Source organism: Mesoplodon bidens, assembly GCF_964165515.1.
Source record: "Mesoplodon bidens genome assembly, chromosome: 3".
In the NCBI taxonomy this organism is placed as follows: domain Eukaryota; kingdom Metazoa; phylum Chordata; class Mammalia; order Artiodactyla; family Ziphiidae; genus Mesoplodon; species Mesoplodon bidens.
Genome location: NC_138178.1, coordinates 34,820,796 through 34,830,901, shown reverse-complemented (window position 1 = coordinate 34,830,901; position 10,106 = coordinate 34,820,796). Strand labels below are relative to the sequence as shown.

General features: G+C 38.6%; 1 protein-coding gene across 1 annotated transcript in view; it reads left to right on the top strand.

The window, feature by feature from the left end:
* The window catches only part of EFL1 (elongation factor like GTPase 1), a gene marked incomplete at its 5' end in the record, with an annotated part of 117,146 nt that overhangs the window by 526 nt on the left and 106,514 nt on the right, over nt 1-10,106 (top strand). Inside the window, 3 exons of the mRNA XM_081228230.1 lie at nt 2,047-2,184; nt 3,992-4,129; nt 5,739-5,953. Of these exons, the coding sequence (XP_081084356.1) occupies nt 2,047-2,184; nt 3,992-4,129; nt 5,739-5,953 (491 nt within the window). The remainder of the gene's footprint in view (nt 1-2,046; nt 2,185-3,991; nt 4,130-5,738; nt 5,954-10,106) is intronic.

The following is a 10,106-nucleotide window of genomic DNA, read 5'->3' as shown; positions in this document are numbered from 1 at the left end:
ATGAAATGAAGGGTTGGGCTGCAAAAATGCTGAATGATTTCAAGAATCTCATAACTTTTGTTTTATGTGATGGGAGCGGATAGAACCCCTGAAGCTTGCTAGCACTGCTCATTTTTCTCTGTTTATTTGGTTGGGACCCTGGTGCTTATCCTAAAGGGTAGCTGTGAGACTGGTGCTGTGAGACCTGGCACACGGGGCCATTGTTCCAGGGCACTGGTCCTTTGACTTTGTTTAGAGATGTCCACAGTCCTCTCTGGTTGGAGTCTTCCCTGGTGGGTGCATCAGAGCCAGAATTCCTTACAAAGCAATTTGCATGAAAAGAGGAAGCAGGGGAAGGAGTGGTATTGAAGAAGGCAGTCTTGCTGGTTGATGGCAGTCTTGCCCACGGAGCCCATTGCATTTTGGAATCCTTAACCTAGTGTTCAGAAATTCACTACCAGTGGATTCTTGGCTTGTGAGATTAAATATATGCCATCTTGAGGATCGGGGTTAAAGGTATGACTTTGGAGGTAGATGGGTTTGCACTTTCACTCTACCATTTTTTGATCTTAGGCAATTTACCTTAGAGTTGGATTCTAGCTGTAGGTTCCTCAGAAAGATGTTTTACTTTTCTGTGCCCTAGTTTCCTGCTCTGTAAATTTGGCCTAATGGTAGTAACTACTGCAAGGGTTGTTGTAAGTAAACATTAGATAATGTGTATAAAATGTTTAGAAGAGTGCCAGATAGTGCTCAGATAGGCACTTCACAAATGTGAGCTCTGGCTTTGGTTACTGCAGTGTTGTTGTTTTATCATTACCAGTGTCACACAGGGCACTAATCACATCATCAAGTTGTTAACCTCACACTGGGGAAATTCCTTTAAATGGCCCCATAAGTTATACCATTCAGCCCTGTAGTAGTTCTGGAGCACACAAAAGTTGAAAAACACTGAGTTAAGAGGAGGAGCAAAAGTAAAGTATAGGTATATTCAGGTGTTTGATCATTTAAGTAATTATTATGCCATTAAAAGAGAATTGTATCAAATTTAGCAGTGAATGGGGAATGAGTGTAGAATTCTAATGAACTACCGGTTTTCTGGCTGGTTTACTTAATTATGTTTTATTGATAATATGATGTCTCTGTAACGTAGGGTGGTTTGCCTGGGACTGACTTAGGGCTTAGTGGGACGTGGGACTGACGTTGGCATTTGATGGGATGTGAGACTTTCAGTGCTAAAACAGGACACATAGGCATGAGTCATGCTCTGAGCTTACAACTTTGTTGTGAGGATTAAAGAATACAGTGTATTGAGGGCCTCCCTGGTGGCGCAGTGGTTGAGAGTCCGCCTGCCGATGCAGGGGACACGGGTTCGTGCCCCGGTCCGGGAAGATCCCACAAGCCGCGGAGCGGCTGGGCCCGTGAGCCATGGCCGCTGAGCCTGCGCGTCCGGAGCCTGTGCTCCGCAACGGGAGAGGCCACAACAGTGAGAGGCCCGCGTACCGCAAAAAAAAAAAAAAAAAAAAAAGAATACAGTGTATCAAATGTGAGAGGACATAGCACACTGCTTGGCACATAGTAGCTGCTCTTTAAATTTGTGACTTAGAATTGACTGTAAGTCTTGCTGCGCATATTCACGCACTGCTCTTTGAGAAGTTGTAGGGAAGTAGTTGGCCACCTGCTTTGTGTCTTTTCCATTAGTTTCTTGTAGTCCCAATTTCCTAACCTGCACAGTGAGTAGAGGAATGTTTATGTTGTATGGATATTTTAAGGGCTCAATAATGTGTGATTAGCACAAGTGTTTAGCACAGTGCCTGGCTCACAGTAGCTCTTGATAAGTGGTTACTAGATTATTAGAATAATAAAATCCTTTAACCTTTTATACCGATGCTGTTTGGAATCGATAGTTCCATCATTGGGAATTCCTAAATTGGACTGGTAGCTGTTGATTGAGCTTTTGTCTTCTTTAGCTTTATTGAGTCCTTTCTTAGAAGCTCTCTTACTCTGGGTTGCCTGAGGAAGAGTACTGTATACCTGCACAACTGAAAATATGTGTCTTCCAATTTCATTTCAGGTGAGGAGGAGTACCTGATTAATCTGATCGACTCTCCAGGACATGTGGATTTCTCCTCAGAAGTATCGACGGCTGTTCGCATTTGTGACGGGTGCATCATTGTAGTGGATGCTGTGGAAGGGGTCTGTCCGCAGGTAGTGGATTGTAACATGGAAATATTTAACTGGTTAAAGAAGGTGTGGGGAGAGAGGAGGAACTGACTGCCGATGACTCTGTGCCACTTGAGACATTTCACTGACCATGAGAAAGCTGGTTTTACATTTCACATTCGGTAGTGTTCTGGTCTGTGATGGAGTTAAATCCCCCAAGTTTTGAAGGGATAGTAGAGAGAATGACTTTAAGGTGCCTTGACGTGTCTGTCGTGTCCTCTTGGAGAGGGACTCAGCAAAAAATGGGAGAGGTGTTTAGGAGGATCTGGAGGTTTCAGTCCAGTGGAAAAGTGTCTGAACTGTGAGAGGTAATTGATAGCAAGATACTGAGTCTCTTCTGTTGGTTTGTCAGTCTGCCCCCCTCCCCCCTACACACGCTGTCTCTCTGCCTTCCTCCACGCCTCCCCCCCCCACCTTACTCTTCCAGGTCCTTAACCGAGACTTTATTCTCTTTCCCACCAAAGTTCAAAAAGTTCACCCCAAGGCCAGAGTGAACATGTAACTCCGGTCAACGTGAAACTCAGAGTGGCTTTCTAAATTCAGTTTTTAAAATAATTTTTCTTTGAAACCTTATGTGTTATCTTTAAAAATGTTGTCACCTTTGTGTCCTACTTCTTAAATGCCCTTATTCGTTTTAATGTTTTTTATAAAGAATAAGAAAAGGTTTAAATTGCAGGCATACCTCTGAGATATTGCAGGTTTGGTTCTGAGCCACTGCAGTAAAATGAATATCGCAGTAAAGCGAGTCACATGAATTTTTTTTTGGTTTCCCAGTGCATATTAAAGTTATGTATACAGTATACTGAATTCTCTTAAGTATGCAATAGCATTATGTATAAAATCAAATGTATGTACCTTAATTTAAAAAATACTCTATTGCCAAAAACTGCTAACGATTTCTGAGCCTTCACTGAGCTGTAATGGTAACATCAAAGTTCACTGATCACAGATCACCACAACAAATAGATGAATAATGAAAAATGTAAAATGTTGTGAGAATTCCCAAAATTTGACATAGTGACATGAAGTGAGCAAATGCTGTTGGAAAAATGGTGCTAATAAACTTGCTTGACGCAGGGTTGACACAAACCTTCAGTTTGTAAAAAATGCAACATCTGTGAAGCACAATAAAGCAAAAGCACAATGAAATGAGGTTTTCTTGTAGAAATGGAGAAAATTTGATAATTCCAAGAAGATATGCTGTAATTATTCTGTAACTTCCCGTCTGATTGCCTGTAAAGGGCACAGGTCCCCCAGCTGGAGAAGCACAGTCTTAGTCTTTGTAGTGTCTTAGGTGTCCTGACAAGACAAGTAAAATGAACAGACCTGACTATAGTATAGCAGAATAGTGGCTAGTGCTGAGAGGTTGTTTATGATCAGGAAGGTGTACATAGGGGATTTCTGGGGGAATGTTCTGTTGCTCGACCTGTGTGTTGGCAACATGAGTGTTTGTTTCCTGATTATTTACTGAATAAAATTCGGTAAACTGTGTGTGTGTGTGTGTGTGTGTGTGTATAATTACACAAAACTCTTCACTGTCTTTTACATGATTTTATTTATCCTTCTTAAATAAATTGTCAGTTACATAAAGGCAAGGACAGTTTCTTGTCTGTAGTTCTACGCTTCTGTGTTATATACTTTGTGAATGTCTGGTGAACACCTGTGTCTGACTGGCATTGTATGAGTTGTGATCAAGGAGTATGGAAATGAGCTGCTTATTAATCAGAATTTTCTAATGTGCTTTACTTATTTTAAATCATGAGCTTTAAATTTTCCTTTCTTTTTCAATCAGACACAGGCAGTTCTGCGACAAGCCTGGCTCGAAAACATCCGTCCAGTGTTAGTGATTAACAAGATAGATCGCTTGATAGTGGAACTGAAATTCACCCCACAGGAGGCCTATTCTCACCTCAAGAATATTTTAGAACAGGTATTTTATCCTTTACTTCGGCATTTGAAAAATTGTGGCTCAAAGAAGAGTTGTAAGGAAGTTGCTGATTTGAGTACGAGGCATTGCTACAGAAAGTTCACTTATTTAGAGTCACATGTGTCAGAGTCATCGTACCACGAGCGAGGCAGTAGAACAAGTGTCATCTTAGGAGCCCCTCCATCTCCTGGAAGCATCCTTGAGTATAAAGCTTGGACAACAGGTTTCAATGTTCTCTTGTTTAAAATCCTGTAGTTTGGTTTCACAGTGAAGCAATATTAGGAGACTCTTTGGCTTCTTTTATTACCTGCCTTTAGATGGAATTTTACCAAAGCATTCACTCGTTTATTCAGCAAACATTAACATACCTCTATGTTGAATGAATGAGTTCTTGGATGTTCACTCTGTGCTAAGGATTATGACTATACAGACAGGTCAGAGTCCCTATTTTCAAAGATCTCACAGTGTGGTAGGGGAGACAGACACTTAAAAGAGATACTTGGAGAACAATGAGATAAACCCTGGATGTGATTTGAGAGCATAAATGAGGGCTGCTTCACCCAGACTGGGTCAGGAGGAAAGGGAGAGTTAGGAAAAGTCTCACCAAAGAGGCCTTGAGATGGAAGAGAGGTAGCGTTTGCCAGGTAGAGACTTATGGTAAAGCCCTTCAAGAGGGAAGGAATGAGATATACAAAGTTATAAAGGAAAAAAGCATACTACAGTGTTTCATTCAAAGAACTGCAAATTATTTGTTATAGTTGAAGAATTAGATCCTGTTAAGTAGTGATAAGAGGCGGGAGTAGAAAGGAGTGTAGGGTTTAGATTATGGTGAATCTTGTATGCCATGCATGGAGGTTTGGAATGTCTTCTTCCAGACGGTGGAGTACCATTGATGAGACCAACTTGAGAATATTTATTTGCTAAAGAAAGAAAATGATAAAGGTAGAGCAGTGAAAAAGAATGGATCAGTGGATCTAGTTCCCTGAAGAGATAGTCAGGGATGGGTACAGATGAAATACTCCCGCCCTGCAGCAGAAGGAGAAGGGCCAACAGTATTTGTAGATATAGATGGACCTATAGGTTGAATTATTGGGAGCTTGCAGGATTTCTGAATAATAGGTTCCATTTTCTCTTGGAGGTAGGAAATAAGATTACCTACTTGAGAGTGAAAATAGTTGGGGGTTAGAGGTCAGGAAGAGGGCCTGAAGAGAGGGGCGAACAGTTCAAACATCTGCTGTGAGAAATGGTGAGGGAGTTGACTGAGGTTATAAAGGAAGATTGTGGGGGTTGGAAACCATGAGTTCTAGTGACACCTGGCCCTGGTACTGGAAACCAAGTTGAAGATACGACAGATTAGTGTCTGCTTTCAACTCACGAGCACAAAAATGACCTTTCAAAAGCCTTCCAATTTAGCTTTGCTGGTGTGGAAAGAATGGGTTGATAGCATATAAGTTAACGATTGCTGTAAACGTCATCGCCATCCATGTGTGCTTAATATGAGCTGAGAGTGTGACTTACGATTCTAGGCTTAGCAAGGGTTAGACAGTGTGTCCCCTGTCGTGGGCGTGCAAAGCATCTGAATGACATTCTGCCATTTTACCATCTCTCCTAGATTAATGCACTCACAGGAACTCTTTTTACTTCTAAAGTGCTAGAAGAAAGAGCAGAGAGAGAGACTGAATCCCAAGTGAATCCAAATTCTGAGCAAGGAGAGCAAGTGTATGACTGGAGCACTGGCTTGGAGGACACAGATGATTCTCACCTTTACTTCTCTCCAGACCAGGGAAATGTGGTATTTACAAGTGCGATAGATGGGTGGGGCTTTGGGTAAGTGTTTCAATGTAATTAAATCTCTTTGTGGATTTTGTATGCAACTGATTTTTTTTTTTTTTTTTTTTTGGCGGTACGTTGGCTTCTCACTGTTGTGGCGTCTTCTGTTGTGGAGCACAGGCTCCAGACGCGCAGGCTCAGTGGCCCATGGTTCACGGGCCTAGCCGCTCTACAGCACGTGGGATCTTCCCGGACCGGGGCACGAACCCGCTTCCCCTGCATCGGCAGGCAAACTCTCAACCACTACACCACCAGGGAAGCCCCTATCCAATTGATTTTTTAATTAAACTTTTTATTTTGAGATATTGTAGATTAACATACAGTCGTAGGAAAGAATACAGAGAGTTCTCTTGTTCCTTTACCTAGTGTCCGTCCAAAGGTAACATCTTGCAGACCTGTAGTGTAATATCACAGCCAGGATATTAACATTGATATAATCCATCACCATGAAGATCCTTTATGTTACGCTAATATAGCCACACCCACTTCCCTCCCACTTCCAGCCTCTCCTTAATGACTCTTCTCCATTTCTATAATTTGTCATTTCAAGAATGTTATAGAAATGTAATTGAATAATATGTAGCCTTTTCTGGATTTGATTTTCAGAATAATTCTCTAGAGACTTATCTAAGTTTTTGGGTGCATCACTGGTTGGTTCCTTTTTATTGCTTAGTACTATTCCATGTATGGTTGTACCACAGTTTGTTTGAGTATTTACCAATTGAAGGATATCTGGGTTTTTTCTAGTTTTGGGCTACTATGAGTGAAGCTGCTGTAAGCATTCATCTGTAGGTTGTCATGTGAACATAAGTTTTCATTTCTCTGGGATGAATGCCTAGAAGTGCATTGGCTGAGTCATAGGGTAGTTGTGTGTTTAGTTTTTAAAGAAACTGTCAAACTGGTGTACAGTTTTATATTCCCACCAGCAATGTATGGTGATCCAGTTTCTCCACATCTTCACCCTCATTTGGTATTGTCACTATTTTTTTTTCTTTTTTCTTTTTTTAGCCATTCTGATAGGTGTGTACTGATGTTATTACGGTTTTAATTCACATTTTCCTAACAGCTTGTGATGTTGAACATCTTTTCATGAGCTGATTTGTCATCTGTTTATCCTCTTGCGTGAAATGTCCTTTGCCCATTTTGTTTTTGTTCATGTATAATTGACATGTTATATTGGTTTCAAGTGTACAACATAATGATCAATATTTGTATATTGTGAAATGATCACTACAGTAAATCTAGTTAGTTTCTATCACTATACATAGTTACAAAATTTGTGTGTGTGTGTGATGAGGATTTTTAAGATTGACTCTTAAGAAATTTCAATTATACAATATAGTGTTATTAACTATACCATGCTCTACATTACATCCCATGACTGATTTATTTTATAACTGGAAATTTGTACCTTTTGACCCCCTTCACCCACTTTGCCAACCCTCTACTCCCTGCCTCTCGCAACCACCAATCTGTTTTCTGTATCTGTAAGCTGCTTGTTTATTTGGTTTTGTTTTTTAAAGATCATACATGTATGTGAGATCATGCAGTATTTGTCCTTGTCTTTCTCTGTCTGACATATCTCATTTAGCCTAATACCCTCGAAGTCCATCCATGTTGTTGGAAATGGCAAGTTTGCATTATTTTTTATGGTTGAATAGTATTCCGTTTTGTGTATATATACTGCATCATCTTTATCCATTCATGTATCAGTGGACACTTAGGTTGTTTCCATACCTTGGCTGTTGTAAATAATGCTGCAATGAAGGTGTTGTGCATATATCTTTTCAAGTGTTTTGGGGTTTTTTTTGCATAAATACCCAGAAGTAGACTTGCTGCATCAAATGGTAGTTGTATTTTTAATTTTTTGAGGAACCTCCATAATATTTTCCATAGTGTTTGTACCTATTTGCCTTCCTACCAACAGTGCACAAAGCGTTTCCTTTTGTCCACATCCTCGCCAATACTTATTTCTTACCTTTTTTGATAATAGCCATTCTAACAGGTGTAAGGTGATAGCTCACTTTCATTTGACTTACATTTTCCTGATAGTGATGATCAGTATTTAGTGATGTTGAGCATCTTTTCACATACCTGTTGGCTATCTGTAGGTCTTCTCTGGAAAAATGTCTGTTCTTATCCTCTGTCCTTTTTTTCAGTTGAATTGTTTGGGTTTTTTGCTATTGAGTTGTATGAGTATTTCGTATATTTTGGATATAACCCCTTATCAGATATATAATTTGCAAACACTTTCTGTTATTCAGTAGGCTGCCTTTTCATTTTCTTGACTACCTGGTTCGTTGTATAGTCCTTTGCCCATTTTCTAATTTTATTTTTTATTTATTTATGTTTTACTTTTGAGCTTTGAGAATTTTTTATATATTCTGGATATTAGTCCTTTGTCTCATACGTGTTTTATAAATATTTTCTTCCAGTCTAGAGTTTCGCTTTTCACCTTAATAATTGTCTCTCACAGAGCAAAGTTTTTAATTTGAGTAGAAGTCCAGTTTATCGATTTTTCCTTTTATGAATTATACTTTTGGCATTAAGAAGTCTGCCTAGCCCTAGATCCTGAATATTTTCTCTCATGTTTTTTCTGGAAGTTTTTTAGTTTGCCTTCTTACATTTAAGTCTGTGATTCATTTTGAGTTAAGTTTTTGTATAAGATGTGAAACTTGGGTCGAGGTTCATTTTGGGGGCTGTGGGTGTCCCAGTTATTTTGACACCATTTATTGAAAAGCCTATACCTCCTCTATTGAATTGTTTTTGTACCTTTGTCCGAATCAGTTAGACATATTTATGTGGGTCTATTTCTGAGTATTATATGCTGTTTCATTGATCTATGTGTCTGTCTTTCCACCAATACCACATAGCCCTGATTACTCTAAGTGTATAATAAGTTTTGAAATTGGGTGGATTATTTCCATCACATTCTTCTTTTTCAAAATGGTTTTAGCTGTTCAAGGGTCTGTGCCTTTCCATATACATTTTATAATAATCTTTGCCTATATCTGCAAAAAAAATTTTGCTAGGATTTTGGTGGAAAATGCATGGTAAACTTGTATACTAATTTAAGGAGAATTGATGCCTTTACTATGTTGAATCATCTAATCCATGGAGACTGTATGTTTCTCCATTTGTGCAGATTTTCTTTGATTTCTTTAATCAGCATTTTATGGTTTTCAGCATTTAGGTCCTGTACATATTATATTAGGCTTGCACCTAATTTTTCTTTTTTTCTAGAAATTATAATGGTATTGTATTTTTTATTTTGGTGTTCACATATTCATTTCTACTGTATTGAAATATAATTACTTGATTTTTGTGTGTCGATCTTGTATATTGTCACCTTGCTAAACCTATTCATTAGTTCTAAGAGTTTTTTGTAGATGCCTTGGGATTTTGTACAAGGTAGTCATGCCATCTGCAAATAAGACTTTTATTTCTTCCTGTCCTGTGCCACTTTCCTTTCTTTTCTTGTCTTATTACACTGGCAAGAGCTTCCAGCACTGTTTGAATAAGTGGGGAAAGTAGACATACTTGCCTTGTTCCCCATCTTTCAGTCTTTCACCAAGAGGTATAATGTTAGTTCTAAGTTGTTTCTAAATGTTCTTTGTCAAGGTAAGGAAGTTCCCCTGCACTCCTTTTTTTCTGAGTTATTACTATGAATTGGTGTCAGATTTTTTCAAATGCTTTTTCTGTATCAATTAATATAATCCTATGATTTTTGTTCTTTAACTATTAATATAGTAGATTATATTGATTTTTGAATATTCAACAAGTTTTGCATCTCTTTGTAGATTTTATATACAATTAACTTTTTAAACCTTATTATTTGGATAAATTCAAAATTCAGAAGGCACAAAAATGTATACAATGAAAAGTCTCCCACCCTATCCCTTAGTTTTTTAGTTCATTTCCCCACAGAAAACTAGTTTGTCCTGGCAGTTTCTTGTGTATCGTCTGGAGGTTATTATGCATATATGAGCAAATACATTATCAACTTTTATTATCTACACTAGCAGAAGTTACTGTGGAAAGAAACTAACTTTATTGAGGGTGTGCATATGCTAGGCATTGAGCTAGTCACTTTACTTAAATTATTTCATTGAATTCTTAGAACACTCCTTTTATTTTTTCCAATTTTTTT